Source organism: Naegleria lovaniensis (genome assembly GCF_003324165.1).
Source record: "Naegleria lovaniensis strain ATCC 30569 chromosome Unknown tig064, whole genome shotgun sequence".
NCBI classification, from domain to species: domain Eukaryota; phylum Heterolobosea; class Eutetramitea; order Acrasida; family Naegleriidae; genus Naegleria; species Naegleria lovaniensis.
The window spans coordinates 74,021-92,014 of NW_025407886.1; the positions used below are offsets into that span (position 1 = coordinate 74,021).

A 17,994-nucleotide genomic window follows, 5' to 3' on the forward strand; every position below is an offset into this window, starting at 1 on the left:
AGATAACCTGGTTGATAACCATAAAAAATGATCAGAATGTAGCTAGATTGGAACAAATATTGGATGTCAAAAGGGACCAACAGCAATGTTCTTTTAGAGTGGTAAATCGCTTTCACGTTCTTCACCATCATTGTCGTCATTGACATCATTGTTCTCTTCTTCTTCATCATTTGCTTTCTTAATATTTTCCTCGTTATGATGAACTGAATCAGGTTGATAAATTGAATCTTCCTGTTCACATAAAACAGTAACAGAATTTCAAGATGGAAATGGTGTGATGAGATTTCGTAAGACCAACACACATCGTGTCACATTCTGTCACATAGGGAGTTCTAGGAAGTGCTGGACGAGTCTTCTTTGAAAGAACATAATTGGTAATGTTTTGGGCATGAATGGCCAATTGTCCTGTAATCTTATTCAAGTATTTCTCTGTTGCATTAGAATCTGATCCGAAATAATTCAAAACAATTCCATGTCTATCAAATATACTCAAAATGACAGCAAGTTTGTGAGTTTTGATATCAATATACAGAGCCTGTTGTAAAAGTGTTGCATTTTCCAACTCACTTCCAAAAATGACATCCAATATTTGTTCCAATCTCACTGTAAAGTAACAATAATTCTTTGAAATGAGATGTTCTGTTGCCTCTTCGCTCTTTTTACCTTTGAACATGAAATCACGTTTGAAAAAGTCGTCTTTTGGTTTTTGATTTGCAGATTTCTTTTCTTTTTCTTCGTCTGATTGATCATCCTCCTTTTGATTATCAGCCTCATCATCTTCATCATAGTCTTCATCCTCGTCGTCATCGTCGTCATCGTCGTCATCATCATCCTTCTTCTTTGAACTCACCATTGGCGTTACATTGTCAAGTGGTTGAATAATTTGTTTTTCAGTCATCAATTTATAGCTCTGTATTGGGATCATAGCAGCTACTACTTTGAACAAACTCAACCAAAATCTATTCACTCCATAACAATCTTCAAGAACCTCTTTAAGTACATCCAAAGAAATAATTGTTTGTTTACCTTCCTCAATACTTCTTTTCAAAGATGACTTTTTCAAAACTCCAACATCTTTCTTTTCATTTCCATTCATAACCTCATCATCATCATCATCTACATTGTCATCATCATCATCACCTGCAGAGTCTTCGTCAAAACCAAAATACCGTTTTTCATAATTCCTGAAATGTAAATGCTTTTGTGTAATGATCTTATAGGAAGGTGCTTGTACTCTCTCCTTCTTGTTTTTATCTCTCCATTTGGGTAATGGACAAATTTTGAAAGAGTGCATACTGGCTGTACCACCCGAAGAAGCACTCTGCTGCAAATTCTTATTCAATTTGCTAATCAACCAATCGACACTTCCCAACTCTCTATGGAATAATCCCTTCCATAAAGCATCACCATCACATACTTCATTCCAATATTTACAAACTCCCGACATGGATTTGATGATATCTATAATTTCCATAAATGATCCGATTAGAATCAGAGTATCGGAAACAAGTCCAGCCTGCTGCTGAGAGTTATTTCTATTATTATTATTGGAGGAATGATTTTCTGATGATAATTGCTGGTGTTGAATGGAGCAGCTATCATCCTGATGAGATAACTTTTTCTTTTTTAAAGACATTTTTTTTTTTTTAATAATCACTGTCCATGCGTTTATTTGTTCGAAAATTCAAACGTTATTCATGGCTGTGTGTGCAATTAGTACAGTTAAAGGTAGTTCATATCATCAAAGTTAGTGTAAATATTGTTGTAAATTTCAATTATTGTTTTTGTCATCAAGGTTAGTGTTAATTTCAAATATTGTTGTAATTTTCAATTATTATTCATGGTCGTGGGTATTTCATGTATAGTTTAAACTTGTTCAAATCAATGAAATTGGGATTAAAATCGTATTGTTGTTCAAATTCATTCCAGGTGAGTTTCAATTCTTCCATGAAAAAATGATTTCGTTTCATCCACATTTTAGTAATAGATCGATAAGCTTCCTTGGTAAATACTTTGTCCCATTTCTTGCCCAATCCAACTTTAGCACCTGTTAGGCTATGGATATCTTGCTTAGTTTTGATGAGGTACAATAGTCGTTTGGAGAATTTCCTGTTATTCTTTGCATATATTGAGATATTATATAAATTCCTAAACATTTCTTTTCTTATATCACTATAGTATTTACATTCAAAAATAATGTGTTGCATTGTCTCTCTACTACAGCAAGGACATAGCAAGTTCGTCTTGGATATCTTGTTTAAATTTTCCAAAGTCTTCATCACGTTCACTCTAATTTTAAATATTAGATTTATGGTTCTGAAACCGATTCCTATTGAGGGGTAAATGTTGGTGAACTTTCTGTTCTTGGGAGGAAGGTTCTTTGGCGTGTATGTTCTTTTGTGGAGGTGTTGAAATAGAAGTTTGTACATTGTTTGTCTAGTGTTTTGAGTGTATAATACATTGTTGATAATAATATACCAATTATTGGATGGAATATTAGTAAGAATATTGTTACAATCAGCACCTTTCTTAGCAGCCCTATCTGCTAATTCATTTATACGGCTATAGATATCTTGTTTACCTGTATGACTATTAACATGCATAATTTTGATCTGATCCTTCACTTTTAAATAATTACGAATTTCTTCAACATAAGGATCTCTAGATTTTCTGAATTGGAAAAGTTGGTCATAAATACTTTTCGCATCTATGACTATTGTTCTAGGAGTGTTGTTATCTAGCAATCTAACAGCTGTGTGGAGTGCTTGAACTTCACTGTTGTAGGCAGTTCCTTGTCCTAAGGTGTGACTTGAGATGGAAACATTCTGATCAGTTACAATACCGTAACCAGCAATATTATTGTTACATGATCCGTCAGTACCAATTAGTGTAGCTTTGTTCAAGAGGTTTGACAGGGATGTGTTGTTACCAACATATTTGTAGTATTTGCTTTCGTCTTTGATTTTTCCAAAATCCATGCTATTGAGAATGTTGCGAATCTGGGTGATATGATTGGAATGTTTGATATCATCATGTAATTTCACTTGTAAATTTTTAGGGTCAGGAACCCACATGCTTAATCTGTTCCAATCTTTGTAGAGCAGGAATTGTCTTAAACCTTTAGGGAATTTTCCATAAGGGATGAGAGTTTTTTCATGCCATTGGTCACTCGAATGCCACAATCTAATATTGGAAGATTTGTTCATGAAAATTATTCTCTTGAGATATTGAGGAATCCATGGGTCTGGTTTATACCAAGTAGGGATTGGATCATTGAGGATGTCAAAACCATGCTCCTGTTTGATTCGTTCACAAAGGAATCTTGTAGAAGATCCAAGACAGATATCATATTGTTCAAGGAACTTTCTGACTTTACACATTAGGTCCGAGTAACTCATTTCTAGAACAGAAATTAATCCAAGTCCACCTTTGTCTTGATGAGTATAAAACCACTCGAGAGCTAATTTTCTCTTGGTTCTTAATCTTTCACATATAAAGTTGCGAAGGAATTTATCAATTTGTTTCTCTAGATGGTCATTAGCGAGAGGAATTAGGTGGTACAGTGCATACGGAACAATGTCTGTGTTGATAATTTTGACAATGTTTTGTATTGGAAAATTCCAGCCAATAGAGTTAGTTCTTCTTTTAACTTCTTCAATAATTGAAGTAGTGTATTTCTTTTGTTCCTCAGTATTATTGGTAATATTATTACCTAGTATAATAACAGAATCATTACTTTTGATCGTACTTCCAGATAATGTCTTGATACTACATTCCTTATCGGAGAAGAGGTTAGTTTTGGAATGATCTAATTCCATGTGATAGCCATGGAGATAGGTTTCAATGTCATGCAAAGAATTTTCAATTTCAGGTAATTCATTGGAAAATGAATTCAAATCATCAATCCATGCGCCTGTACTAATGTTCCAATAATTTGCAACACTAGCACCATTATATGTTATTTCTAAAAATTGTAAGAGAGGCTCAAGTGCAATTTTGAATGCAAGGGGAGAGAAGGTGTCACCTTGTTTCAATCCATCTTTCACAGTGAAACATTCTGATTTACCATTAGGTATAACAAACTTTGTCGTAGATTCACCTAATATTTCCAGAATTCCATCAGCAGTAATTTCATCAATTCCTAAGAATAGTAGTCCATCTCGAAGCATAATTCTCGGTAATGAGTCATAAGCTTTTTTGATGTCAACAGCCAAACCGTAAAAAGGTTTCTTGTCCTTTTTTGCCCAAGCAATCATATTGTAAATTGAAAGAACTCTGTGAATAGTTTCTCTGCCGTCTTCACCACCAAATTGAGCTATGGATAATCTTCCCTTTAAACCTTCCTTCAATCTTTTGGTGATTAATTTAGTAGCTATTTTAAGTCCTGAGTCCATGAGGGCAATAGGTCTATAGTTAGCAGGGTTTGAGTGGTCCTTATTCTTTTTGTGAATTGGGAGAATGCTGACACTTTGCATTGATTCAGGAGTAAATCCAGTAGTAATGATATTTTCAATAATTTGAAAAATTTCCTCCTGTAATTCGTTACACATGTATTTGATGGTTTTTTGTCTTAAACCTAGTTCGTTGGGTGCTGTGGATTTTAAATTCTGAATTATCCATTCTTTCTCTTCCGTGGTAATTCTACCGAGTATTTTGTCATTGCAATTATCAATTAATGGATGTTTGTACTTGAAAAACTTGGTAATGTCAATTTGATGATTCCTTCCTCTAAAGTTGAGATTTTGTTGATATTTATCCTTGATCACATTGGCAACTTCATTGGGATCATTAATTTCAGTTCCGTCAATAGATAATTTGTATGGTGGTGATGATGTTTTGTAAATTTTCTTTCGCAAGTGTTTAGAGTTGGTTGCATAATTCTGTTCCCACCATTTCATCTTCCTATTCAAAGCCTTGTCATGGCTCCATTTGATATGATTCTTGATCTTCTCTTTGACACTTGCTAGACATTTTGGAACCTGTTCTAAAGTTTTACCGATAGTGGCCAATAACTTGTCACAAGGATATCCGTGCTCACTTCTATCAAGTATTAACATGAGCTTCTTGTATTGCTTATTATATTTGTAGATTTTAGGATCAAGTTTAGGTGGATTGACCTCCACAAATTTATCGCCTAGTTTATCACAAATGAAAAGCCATTTGTCGTTATCAGTTTCTAAATTCTTAACTTGAGATACACATTCTTTGCTAATGGCCAACACTTCTTTCTTATTTTTGGGATCTTGGAAGTTACGTTTCTTTCGAATTAACAAAGGTGTTCGTTGACATGAGAGATCAAGTAGAATTTTAACCATTTTGTGGTCTGATATGAAATTGGCATTCAATACTTCACCAGATGCAATAGGAAAATCTGTGGATATGTAGTCTATTATAGACTTGGATTGTTTGTTAATAGTATAATGAAGGTGCCATGATAAATGTGGGAAAGGATAGTAATTAAGATTTCTCTTGTTAATAAGATCTAATATATTTTGATCAGTTCTTCTGGATTCATTTGAGGAGTGATTCTCTGATAAGATTGCATTATAATCACCTCCAATAATGATTTTGTGATTAGGATATTTTTCAATTAGGTCGTCAAGAATATATGTGAATTCACATCTGTCAGCTGGTTGGTTTGGAAAGTACGCAGAAATAACTAGAGTATTGATCGAATTGACTTTACATTTCGCTCCAATAATTCGCGCGTTACTTCTAATGATCGGATCTAAGATGATTTCTTCAATATCTTTGAAAGTACTTTTGTTAAGGCAAATAGATACACCACATGAATCTCTTGGATCATGATAATACGTAAATGAAGAATAATATATAGAGGGAAAATCTGGACCAATATAGACGCTTTTAACTTCCTGGAGCATGATTATATCAGGAGTGATTGAATTGAGGTAGCCTTTTAGGGCTGATAATGGTTCTGCTCTGAGACCATTAATATTGAGAGTTAGAACAGATAATTCTGGAGCTACTGAAGTGAGATAATAATTTAAGCTTTTTGTGGCATTCCTCAATTTCATCTTCATATTTCTTCCTGTTGGTACAATCCTTTGTACAGTCATATAAGAAAGCTCGAGTTGCAATCCTATTGGTAATCATTAATTCTTCATTATCAGACTTGATGGTGTTTGTCAATTCTCTAAATCCTATGTCCAGTTTCAGACTCCGTTTTGATCCAAGTTCTGTACGATTGGATCTTATTTTACCGATCCTATTGATTATCCTAATTGAATTGTCTTTGAATAAAGAGACTGATCTTGTAGTTCTGATTAAATACCATTCGGTCATTGGTGCTTTGATTTTAATAACTGCCATCGTAATAGGGTCTCGATTACAGTTTGATCACAACGGTCACAATTTATAACGGGTGATAGTTGTACGGTACTAAATTAGTACAGTACTCTGCAGAGAGGGAGAGATAAGTTTTAAATATAATTTTAATGATTCGGAGATAGGTTCTTTGGGTAGATGTTAGAGGGTGCTCAATGTGAACACCTAGCGGAGGTGTTGTGTTATTTTTTTTCCTCGAAGATTCAGATGCCATTTTTTTGTTTTGCTGGTGTCTTTCAAATGAACTCCCTTTATTTTATTTTTAGGTGTGTGATGATAATTTTCTCTACGCAGTTCTTGATCTTGCACAATTCAAATTTTCACTCTGAACCAGTTCTTTTCAAATTACACATGGTGGTTTCAGCAGGGCGAGAGGCAACCAACAAACTCGTTGGCAAACTTTGGCTCGAGTTAAACCACTGTGTTTCCTTCTAAATTTCTTACCAATATGTACAATTCAATTTAGCAGCGTATCTGAAAACCAGTTACTGTTTAACAAATTATCACTGGTTTTTCCTTACAACGATTACTTGAATTCATGCTTGGACATGTTCCCACTTTGACGTACACAGCTCGATGTATCTTGTTAAAAACTCAAAGCGTTTTTAATTTAATTGAAACAAAGATAATTGACTTTTACCATAGGAAATGTCTCACTTGCTTTGCAGCTTCTCGAAAGCTGATAGTAGATCAAGTAAACAGCGTGACTGAGAGACAAAATCCTTTCCTTCAGCATTGTAAATAAATAAATTTCTCCAATAGCTCGATGCTGACACAATCTTAGCTTGTTTGTAGAACCTTTTGAGATTGTGAAATAGACCAGTGATTTTGTTCTGATTTAAAGGAAAGGTGATGGCTGTGCTATTGAAAGCTTCAATATCGCCTTCCTTGGAAAGGAGGTTATCCCTATAAAATTGATCGAGTAATTCACACAGTTGAAGATAGGCGGTCTTCATCTTTGTGTAGGGAACTAGAAACAGTGGGTTCAATTCTTGAATGACAAATTCTTCAGAGATATCTTGCGCATATAAACTTTGAACAATGACCTTCAATAATCTGGATTCGTTATATTTGGACTGAGTAAGCTCGTCAGGAGGATCTTGGAAAATTTCTGGATTAAGAAGATTGAGCATGTAGTTGGCGTTGCATATTCTTAGGTTGGGTATATTGGCATGAATAGAAGACAGAATGGAAAAGCTTTGGTACTCTTCTGAATAGTTAATTAACTCTAATCCTTCAAAATCAGATGGAGAATATCTAGAAAAGTTATTAATTAGATCGGTTAAATCAGAGACGCTAGTCGTGTCAATAATCGACAGTTGTTCTACCTGGTCTTGCCATCCATATTTTTCTCCATACTTTCTCCAGTCATAACATTCACGCAATGTTGTTAAATCTCTACACCCTCGAAAAATAAGCCGATTTGTTTTCTTTTGAAGAATGAAGTAAAATGTCATATGAGAGTCTTCCACGCTTGGAAGTTGTTTCAACATCCCCAATAATTGCTTTTTTTCGTCGTTTTCTCTAGGTTGTGCAACCCAATAAATCCATTCTTCTTTCTCTGTATCGAGAGTGAAATGCCATTGATTTTCGAAATAAAACAATTCGCATGTAATTCCCCTAGGTTTCACATAGATGGAGAATTTGCAGAGATTTTTGGTGAAATCAATATTTGCATGACGGTTGGAAAGGTTTTCATATTCTTCTAAATAACGTCTTGAAATGCTTACAGGATAATATTCAACTTGTATGGATTGTTCATGACCTCCATCTTTGTTAGTAATTCCAACAATGGTTCCATTACACTCTAAATAGGATGACACTTCATAAAATACCGAAGCGAGTTCCAAGTTGATGTACTTCCAGTCCATGTTCAGCTTGAATAGTTTAGCCTTATTAGGATTGTCATGCCAATCAATTGGCGTTACATTGATGGCAAAAAGTCGCATTAGAGAGAAGGGTCCGTGGCAATATTGAAATGAATAATTCTTATCGAAAGTATGGCGAAGAATCACGTTATTGTTGGTGTCAATAAACGTTCCATTCACTTTAAAGCAAGCCAAGTAGCGATTTAAAAATTCAACAATAGTTAATGATCCAGGTTTTGGGCTAATTTTTTTCATATTCTCCAAAGCATCTTTAACAACATTTTTCAAATCATCCTTGAATTCTATATTCCACTTGTTGTAATGCTGCTCTGCATGGATTTTGTATTCTTCCCAGGTTTTGTAATGGTCAGTGTTAAAAACAATATCATCATACACTTTGTTTGTCTCTTTGTAATCATAAATACACCCTCCAAAAACTATTTGATATGCAAATTTGCAGTACCTAAATGTCAAAGGAATTTTGAGTTTGAAAAGATTGTATGGATAAATACCAACCTTATACCATGAGCTAAATTCTTTTTCACCTTTTTTAAGGCGCTCTTTCTTCCATGATCCGTTGTGAAAATTCCATTTTTCAAGCCGTTCCAAAATCGAGATGATTTGTTGAAACAATACTTCAATTCGTGCAAGAAAGAATTTTTTGCTCTCGCAATCCTCAGAAACCATTGATTCCAGTGTTGTCTCCATAGTTTCATTCTCGCACATTCATACAGAACATAATCGGCGTTTGGTTGTTGGGCGCTCAACATGAATATTGGAAGTTCTGAATAGACATATTCCACAAAGAAATATGTACTCATCAAATGCACTTCAATTTCAAACTTCTCCACAACATTGACACTGCTTTTGTTTTTCACCTCACATTCAATTGATGAGTGTAGCATGTATTGCATGTTACTTGAATAGCCTCCTTCTTTAGCCATCTCTGAATGCAACTCGTCAACTATTACTAGCATGTCAAAATCAGAATCATTGACATTTGTTTTCGAAACCCTAGAGCCAAACATATAAACTCCTCTCACATTTTCATCAGAATAATAAATTTTCTCTGCCGTACTTTGATGATTGATATTCGTTATTTCTTTTCGGATATGAAGCAAGAGTTCATCCTTTGAGAAAGGAAATAATCCATAACGATATTCAAATACAGGCTCTCTCCAATGAATACTAGGTGAGCTAGAATTTTCATCGTATTTGAAATTATTAATGATCACCTCGTGATGAACTTGAGACATCATGGTTTTTTCATTTTTTATTAACAAACTCTTACTTTCCAAATTCTGGTATCATGAACTAACGAATCCTTCTGTTACAATTCTTCAACTCCTGAAATCCGAATCCTCACCTCAACCCCTCGGGTTACAAAATCTCAAACAAGACGCTTAGTATTCTTATTTCATAACTCAAAAAAATCCACAACAACACAATGTTTCTTTCCATGATCTCGCCAACCACTCTGCTTTGTCTTGTCCTTACATCTTACCTTGTGGTGCATGTTTCGAGCTCGATGATATTAAGAGGTGTTGCTTCTTCTCAGATCGTCTCTAAACCCATGTCCACCACCATACAAAACAACAACGGTTATTGCTGTCTTCCTTCTCATGGTTCTTTTAGTTCAATTCGAGTTGCATCGTACAATCAAAAACCATTCAGTGTGTCCAAAGAGATCCAATACTTTGAATTTAGCACTCGTAGTCAACCACGCTTGAGAAAAGATGTTTATGTGAACGATGGAATGACCTTAGACTCTTCAACCATCGAATTCATTGATCAAAATGTACTTTATTCGTACTACTGGAAAGCCAATCGAACGGATTGCATGTGTCGTTCCTTATACAATGGAGGTTTGGAACAATGTTTTGGAGGAAATAACAACGATTGGAACGTCCAGCTCTTGAATGTCTTTGGAATGAATGTGACTCGTTTATATCTTACCAATCCCAATACTGGAGAGAATCATGACAATTGGTTCATCTCGAATAGTGAAAAGATGGGAAAGAATGAATGCTTTCCTTTTCGTTCGCTAATCTTTGCAGATGGGCCAATAAGTGCTGGCGGTTATTATGTGGATGAGAGTAATTTCTATAATTTTGAGACGAGTAAGGTCGATCCATCATTATTTGATTTACCCAACAAATGTATTCATGTCAATTGTAAACCATTTTAAAGGATCCAATCAAGTTCCTTCCTTCACATCAATGATGATGGATTTCCTTTTGAATTCTGATTTCACATTTTGATCAACCTCATTAAAAAGCAGTTCACAAACTTTGCAGTGTTGATGAAATGTTAAAAGTGCCTGATCTGGGTCGACATCAAAGAGAGCATATTTCATTAGACCTGATCGTTGCATCATACTCATTCCAATTGGTGATTCAAAATTCCTTCTGAAAATGGAGCTCCTCGATTTTGATAAATGTCAACTGCCTTCAAATCGATTTCATCTCGAGTGGAAGCTTTCAAAAAAAACAAGCAACAATCACCTCTCTGAGACATGTCATCTTTTCGGATCTTCTCTTGCGGTGTTGCTTTCGTGGTCATGCTGGCATTATCTCACATGATTGGATTTTCCAATGCATTTTCCCTTTCGATGGTTCGTTCCATCTCTCAATCCACCACCGTGACACCTCTCTCGAAAGGAGGACAGACAGTCATTGCTTTTGTATCTGGAGGAAACTCAAACATGTATTCGATGGATGTTGATTCCGATCGACTATTGACCGTGTCCATTGGTATGAATGATAACGTAACGGTTGTTTTCAAAAGACTTTCTCAACCTACACTCACGAATTACGACTATATAGTGTCCAATTATTCGCGAACCGTGGGAGTGAAATTAGGTAAGTCTGTCTTGAATCGTTTCATTTCTCTTGGCAACATTCAAATCATCCCAAATCTAATCATGCATGCTACACTTATGTTCTTTGGATTCTTATTAATTGAACGGATTTGTTGTTGCCAATGAAAATAGCCACCACCTATTACATTGGAGTATTCGGAAAAGGATCATCTTCACAAAATAACAAATTTACACTGAGTGTTTCGAGTGTAAGCGGAGCTGTGATTCAAGCCTTCGCTGATTGGATCATTGGAGTCATTGTTGGCTCTGTAATAGCTGCCATTGTCATTCTGATATGCTCGATTGTGGCTGTGGTGGTTCCAATATTGGCATGTTGTGGTGTCATCAGTTGTACCGTTTGCTTTGGGGTGCGAGAGGCACATAAAACCAATCAAATGCATCCACACCAACAATTGCAAAGTTCACAAAGCTCTCCTTACATGTAATACCTCCAAACTTGTATTCATGCATTGATACTAGTATGGTTCTTGTAATGATGATCGACGAGTACCAATAACGATCCAACCACAATAAAGAAATTAAGGCAAAAAAATGAGCTTCCTTAAGAGCAAGCTCTCGTCTCAAACAACAAACGTTCCAACAGCGGCAAATCAAAATGAAGACTCATTATCGGCACAAAAGATTAAAGATCTGGAGCAAAAGCTGGCTAAAAAGCAAAAGGATCTGTCTGTGGTGATTGAAGAGGTGATGTTTGCTGAGAAAGAGGTAGGTCGATGATTTCGTGTTACGAGTATTTAGGATCATCAAAAAAGATTGCATCTCTTAAAGCCTTATCGGAAAAGAAGGATAAAGAGATTGAAAAACTGAAACACACGCTGATTAAAATTGGAAAAAATCAGCAGCAAGAAGCCTCACCACCAGCAGAAGATAAATCGGAAGCGTTGAAAGAAATTAAAATCTTGAGTGAAAGAAATAAAAATCTGGAGGAACAGATCAACCTATTGGAAGAGGAAAATGAAAACATTAGAAATCAAGTTCTTACAATTACCCACGCGCTAGATGTTTCGGAGGAAGAGTTGAACAAGCAAAGGTATGAAATAGCGATGATAAATTAATTGTTAATTATGAATTTTTTAAACGAACAGGAATTTCGTGCGTGATCAAGAAAGCGCGGTGAAGATGAAGGATTCAACAATAGAGTCTCTACAACAGGCACTAACCGACCTAGAAAAAGAAGCTAAGAGATTAGAAGAAAAGAAAGAGAAATACCGAAAGGAATGCGAAAATGCCAACATCCAACACCAAGAATTATTGGAACAGGTCGCAAGCTGGAGGCATAAGTATGAAGATGCGTCATCACGTGTTGAGTCGCTCGAAAAAGAAAAAGCAAACAATAATTCTATATCTTCTACAAAAGAAATGTTGAATATGGAAAACAAGGAGTTGCGTGAAATGTATTCAAGGTCCTTGTTAGAACTTGAAGAAATGAACCAAGCTTTCAATGAAGTGAAGAGACAATTGATAGAAAAGCAAGAAAAGATGAAGGAACTAGACATTGAAAAATCGCAGCTAGAAGAAGAAAATCACAATCTTACAGCTGAAATATCAGCGCTTTACGCTCAAGACTTTGAAAGAAAGCAAAAAGAAAATGCCAATAATTTACTTGAGAATCAATCTAACCTTAATGAATTGCTTTCAAATTCTGAAAAAACAGTAATGACCATGGACAAAACCGTCTCTATCATTCAGAAACATTTAAACGATTCAAAAACTGGAAACGATGATGACTATGCTGTTCTTGTATCATCTCAGCAAGAACAAATTGAAAGTCTCTTATTAGAAATTTCCAATTTGAAAAAACAGCTTAAAGAGACGCTAAAAAACGGGGCTGAAGCTTCCAAGTTAGAAATGGAAGAGAGCGCTACAGTGAAACAATTGAAGGAGGATATAGAAAATAAGGATCAAACAATTAGGACTATGGAGGACAATATTAACAGACTGAATCAAGAAATTACCAGTCTTAAAAATGTAAATAATGAAAAGTCTGAGATAGAAAAGTTGAAACAAGAGTATGCAGACCTAGAGAAAGAAAAGAACCATTTTCACTCTCAATCAGAAATGTACCAGTACGAGCTTTCCTCTCTTACTACTGATTATAACCAATTACTGGAGAGAAGCGAAGAGCTAGCCCAGTTGCTAGAAAAAGATTTATCTGAAAAGGTTGTTGTAGCAGTACAGACAGATACTCCTCCTGAAATCAATGATGATTCTAACGAAATTGAGAGGCTAGAAAAGGAAAATGATGAATTAAGAGAGATGGCAAATCATTTCCAGAACCAAGCAGACGAACTGATCGAAAAGCTGAAAACAAAGTACGAACAAGAAGAAACAGAGCGAATTGAAAAAGTGAAACATGCCAAAATCGAAAATGAACTTAAAGAAAAGATTAATAATTATGAGCAGGAAATGACAATTTTAAAGGAAGAGAACGAGTTATTACGAAACCGTGTCTTTGAGTCGATTGATAACGATAACACCAGACTCAAGATTGAAAAACAACAAAAGCTGATTGACGCATTGGAAAAAAGCCTGGAATCTGCAAAAAAGTCTCTTAGAGAAGGAGCAGAAATCTTTAAAAAAGAGTTGCAAGACGCAATTTCCAAAGAACGAAACGATCACATGGCAGTCATAGAAGAAATGAAAAAAGAAATAGAAACCCTTTTGGCAGAAAGAGAGGAGCTGAGACAAGGGCACCCCCAAAACCCAGATGATGCAATTAAGCAAGCTACAGCAAGAATAGCCTTTCATAACGAAGTAGTTAGGGACATGCAACAAGATCTTGTCAGCACAAGAACAGCCCTTTCAGAGATCAATCAGGGTGTGGAAAAAGTTATGGGACTGTTGAAACAATCAGATCTTGATACAAGCCAAGAAGTTTTGAAACATTTACATGACATTGCTCTCGCGATGGATGCAAAATCTAAACTACTAGATACTCGAATTCAACTCAATATTTCGGTGGAATTCAATAGAAAACTACAAGCATCACTTGAAGAAAAGGAAAGTCTTCTTCATCAAGCAGTAGAATATGTGAATAACTTACAAAAAGAGTATAATCAATGCAAAGAGACCCTCAAGAAACTGATCGAGGAACGCAGCAGCCCAAACACCAAGCCATCAAATACTTCGATGACGTCCATCTCTACTAGTAGAGCACCTACAATGCAGAGCAGAGCCAAATCGACAGAAAAGGCCCATCCAACAAACAGAACAAACAGAGGATATGCAAATTCATTCCACAAATAATTAATGACTTGAAGCTTTTCGATTTAAAATTTACATTTTACAAATTTAATAACTCGTTTCATCAAAATAAAAATGATAAACTCAACACCCAGCATATCACCTTCTCTCCCACAGCATCAATCGGAAGAAGAAATGATTCAATCTCTGGAACAGGAAACAATGATGAAGGAGTTGAAACATCTTCTCTACAATATAGTACCACAACAATGGAGTAAAATTATTGCGGAAATTCAATTAGCAATTAATCATTTGGGCGGTGAAGTGATGACCTCTCATCCCATAGGATTGAACGATGCGATTAATACTCTCCATGCACAGGTACAAGGAGGAACCTCATCAACATCCATCACTCCAAACACGAATAATGAACCTCATCAACGATCCATTACACCAAATACAGACAGACCCATCACACCAAACACTTTAGGATCATCGGAAGTACAACAACAACATCATGCTTTATCATCTACAAACGAAGGTGAGCCACGTACTCCTATCACACCAGCTGCACACTCCCGATTTAATGCCAGTTTCAGTAGAAAGGGTACTAATGCTGAGAGAATTCAGCTACATATAACCGATCAAAACCATTCCATTCTAAAAGGATATTTATTGGTAGAGGGTTATCGTATTTTGGGTGGAAAAATCAATTTCAAGTTACACAAGATGAAGAACAGTTTTGAAGCTGAGATTAAACCAAATGACCCATACACTTTGAGCCAAGTTCAAAGGGCCACCACATGGCAGACTATGCTCTTAATAAGATGAAGAATATTGACATTGAGAAATATTCTGAAAGTTCGAATATTGTTCTGGAAGGGGATGAGGATAATGAAGTGGATATGAACAATAATAGTTATTTTTCTAAAACATCAAAAATTGAGAGGGACGTGACAACAATATTATCCATTTTAGAACGCGTAATGATACTTGTACAACAAGGACGAGAACAATTAACAATGTATGGCGGTTTGAGATTTTTAACGGATGAGTACAGACTATCTAGCTCCATTTCGGAAAAGACAAACATTGAGCTTATTCAGCAAGCGTACCATCCACGGTTACCGAAAGAAGCTCTTGTAGAATTTTCTATTAACAATTCACAACTGCACGTTGGAGTTTATGGTATCAGTTACACATCCATTGCTACTTCTTCGGCTTCTCAGCTCAAAAATTCCAACATGAGTTCAGAATCTCGTCACAGACATTTTATTACAGAAGATAACGAAATTGGTTTTTTCAGTGAAGAGTATGTGTCTAAAATTAAGGTTTCCAGTTTTTCTGCAGGTTTGGACCATTTAACCAACGCATTCAAAATGTGCTCTCGCCTCCGTAACTTATTGACCACCCATGGTGTGTAACAATTAAAAAGTCCAAGCTTTAGTTGAAAATAGATTGGTGTTTCTTTTAATGGATTATGTAAGGTTTTAACAGCAACAATCATTCCATCGTATTAACGTGTCTTCCTAAAGCGACTGCATATCTTTTCGTTCTTCAAAAACTTTCATGCAGCGTCTGTCCTAAATTGGAGGAATGCTGTTTCAAGTTTGCTTCTTCTACACGTGTCACAGTTACACAGTAAGAATCCTAAGTTTGGAGCCTTCCACATGGTAAATTGCTCCACAAGTGCTGTTATATCCAAGAGCAGACAACTCTAAAGCCGTAGTTCCAGAGTTCAATAACCTCGTATTGACATGATACACATGACTAAATGCTCCAATTTGTCTGAATATTGGATTTTTAACGTCCATTTGGACATTCCAAAAAGTTACACCCCAACTTCCATCCCCAACATAAATGATTCCATGTTGATTGTATTGTTCTGGGACCTTGGTATATGTAAAGGATTCCGTTGAACTGTCTGAGCTCTTCTTGGTAACAATTTTTCCATCTTTCAAAGGATACGTTTGCTTGTATGTGTGTACATGATTCTCAAATACAGAGGTCACGTTCATTTTAAGGAACAACGATTCCCATTTCTCAATCATTTCCTTAGCGATGAAAGATTTGTATTTTGCCGAGGTGTACATGGGATGGTGAATCACAACAATTCTGTTTCGATACTTGTTTGCAGGAGTATTTTCAAATACCTTTGTAATGTACTCGATTTGATCTTGAGGTGAGTCATGAACCCAACTATCTAGCACCACGATCATGGTGTGACTGGAAAGATAATGCACATGTTGAAGCCTTCTCGTCATTTGAGGATCTTTTGCAACTCGTTCAGATTCTCCAGAAATTGACATTGGAAAGTATCGAATGTAGAATGCGTCATCTGAACGTGGTCTCAAGAAATTTCCTGATTCATGATTTCCAACAGCTGTAATGATTGGAAGAGCATAGGTATGATTGGTCGATCCATATTGAATGGTGGTCGTCATATATTGAGCCCAATAATGGAACCAATCATCCCATCTTCGATAACAAGCTGCACAACCATTGTCATAACTCACGTCACCACCGACAATGGCAAAATAAGGAGCAATTGACTTTTGAGAATATCCAATCATGCTAATATATTTTCCAAGAGCAATGGTTGGATTTCTCCATGCCAAGTCTCCACCATTGATGAAAGCAATGTTTTCCAAAGCATCGTCATCCTCTTCTGAGGGAGTGGTTCTAAATTTCACAATTGAGCCATAATGTACTCCACTATCATCGTTTTGGAATTGTGAATAACCTGCTCTAACAATGTACGACGAGCCAGATTCTAGCTCGGTTAATTCAGCATAACATTGGTATCTGGATTCTTCGAAAATATTTTCCATTAAAAAACAGCTTGCTTGCTTATTCTTGTCAAATGTGACAGAACTTGCAATGTTCAGTTCTTCTTCTGGGTCAAACTTGCCAAGTTCTACAAATCCCTTATAGAAACGGCTGGTCGAAACTTGAAAATTCACAATCATTTCTGAACTCATCTTTTCAGGGACAGTCAAATAAGTATAACAAATCTCATCATATTCACAAGTTCTCTTGGATAGAACCGTCCTTGAGAATAATGTTGAAACTTCAACCGGATCATACGCAATGCAAATATGATAACAAAAATACGACACTAAGGTCGAAATCAAGAAAAAGATGGCAACACAAGCAATCACAATCACGGTTGTCATCTTGGGTCTGGCAGCAACTCTTGGACTCACAATATCCAAACACAGTAATACCAATTTGCTCTTACCGAAAGAATTTCTTTTTCTAAGCGTTGGTCTCACATTCATTGTGTCATCTTGTGTGGAAGAGCGTAACAGTGTTTCATCCTGTTGTGCATCTGTATCATTCAACTCCACACGAGTGGATAAGGCTGAGAAATTTGACAAGTCCTCATTCTTGAATACTCTAAAATACATCAAGACCAAGATCATCAATTCCACGAATCGACCAACTCAGAATCCACACCATAAAAGAAACCAGTACAATCCTCCAACCCATAGATAATGAACTCGACTAAAGTTAATTCATGACGAGCATGTACGTGATCAACACACACGCAACGAATAGAGCCAGACTCGCACAACCGTTGAAAAACTTCCGACACAAGCCTTGATTTTGACTCTGATATAATTTTCTTCTCAATTCCAAACGATGAATATGGGTTACTGGTAGAGTATTCTTCTTCATCAAGGGTTTCTTCTTTTTCCAAATTGGAGAGATTGG

General features: G+C 36.0%; 9 protein-coding genes across 9 annotated transcripts; 5 read left to right on the top strand and 4 right to left on the bottom strand.

Annotated features, from left to right (window-relative positions):
* Positions 1 to 93: 93 nt before the first annotated feature.
* C9374_013054 (uncharacterized protein) lies at positions 94 to 1,636 on the bottom strand (the record flags this gene model as incomplete). The annotated part of the gene is made up of 2 exons (XM_044688888.1): positions 94 to 231; positions 299 to 1,636. The coding sequence occupies 2 exons, from the start codon at positions 1,634 to 1,636 to the stop codon at positions 94 to 96; spliced, it is 1,476 nt and encodes a 491-aa protein (XP_044542106.1).
* Positions 1,637 to 1,838: 202 nt separating this feature from the next.
* On the bottom strand, positions 1,839 to 6,077 carry C9374_013055 (uncharacterized protein; the record flags this gene model as incomplete). Its single annotated transcript, XM_044688889.1, has 1 exon — positions 1,839 to 6,077. The coding sequence occupies one exon, from the start codon at positions 6,075 to 6,077 to the stop codon at positions 1,839 to 1,841; it is 4,239 nt and encodes a 1,412-aa protein (XP_044542107.1).
* Positions 6,078 to 6,998: 921 nt separating this feature from the next.
* C9374_013056 (uncharacterized protein) lies at positions 6,999 to 9,472 on the bottom strand (the record flags this gene model as incomplete). Its single annotated transcript, XM_044688890.1, has 2 exons — positions 6,999 to 8,676; positions 8,730 to 9,472. 2 exons carry the CDS (start codon positions 9,470 to 9,472, stop codon positions 6,999 to 7,001), a joined length of 2,421 nt encoding a protein of 806 aa, XP_044542108.1.
* A 188-nt stretch (positions 9,473 to 9,660) lies between these two features.
* Positions 9,661 to 10,401, top strand: C9374_013057 (uncharacterized protein; the record flags this gene model as incomplete). Its single annotated transcript, XM_044688891.1, has 1 exon — positions 9,661 to 10,401. One exon carries the CDS (start codon positions 9,661 to 9,663, stop codon positions 10,399 to 10,401), a length of 741 nt encoding a protein of 246 aa, XP_044542109.1.
* A 372-nt stretch (positions 10,402 to 10,773) lies between these two features.
* On the top strand, positions 10,774 to 11,519 carry C9374_013058 (uncharacterized protein; the record flags this gene model as incomplete). The annotated part of the gene is made up of 2 exons (XM_044688893.1): positions 10,774 to 11,074; positions 11,206 to 11,519. 2 exons carry the CDS (start codon positions 10,774 to 10,776, stop codon positions 11,517 to 11,519), a joined length of 615 nt encoding a protein of 204 aa, XP_044542110.1.
* A 106-nt stretch (positions 11,520 to 11,625) lies between these two features.
* C9374_013059 (uncharacterized protein) lies at positions 11,626 to 14,340 on the top strand (the record flags this gene model as incomplete). The annotated part of the gene is made up of 3 exons (XM_044688894.1): positions 11,626 to 11,799; positions 11,847 to 12,124; positions 12,180 to 14,340. The coding sequence occupies 3 exons, from the start codon at positions 11,626 to 11,628 to the stop codon at positions 14,338 to 14,340; spliced, it is 2,613 nt and encodes an 870-aa protein (XP_044542111.1).
* Positions 14,341 to 14,412: 72 nt separating this feature from the next.
* Positions 14,413 to 15,108, top strand: C9374_013060 (uncharacterized protein; the record flags this gene model as incomplete). Its single annotated transcript, XM_044688895.1, has 1 exon — positions 14,413 to 15,108. The coding sequence occupies one exon, from the start codon at positions 14,413 to 14,415 to the stop codon at positions 15,106 to 15,108; it is 696 nt and encodes a 231-aa protein (XP_044542112.1).
* A 191-nt stretch (positions 15,109 to 15,299) lies between these two features.
* C9374_013061 (uncharacterized protein) lies at positions 15,300 to 15,701 on the top strand (the record flags this gene model as incomplete). The annotated part of the gene is made up of 1 exon (XM_044688896.1): positions 15,300 to 15,701. The coding sequence occupies one exon, from the start codon at positions 15,300 to 15,302 to the stop codon at positions 15,699 to 15,701; it is 402 nt and encodes a 133-aa protein (XP_044542113.1).
* Positions 15,702 to 15,911: 210 nt separating this feature from the next.
* C9374_013062 (uncharacterized protein) lies at positions 15,912 to 17,687 on the bottom strand (the record flags this gene model as incomplete). Its single annotated transcript, XM_044688897.1, has 1 exon — positions 15,912 to 16,370. One exon carries the CDS (start codon positions 16,368 to 16,370, stop codon positions 15,912 to 15,914), a length of 459 nt encoding a protein of 152 aa, XP_044542114.1.
* Between the last annotated feature and the right edge of the window lie 307 nt (positions 17,688 to 17,994).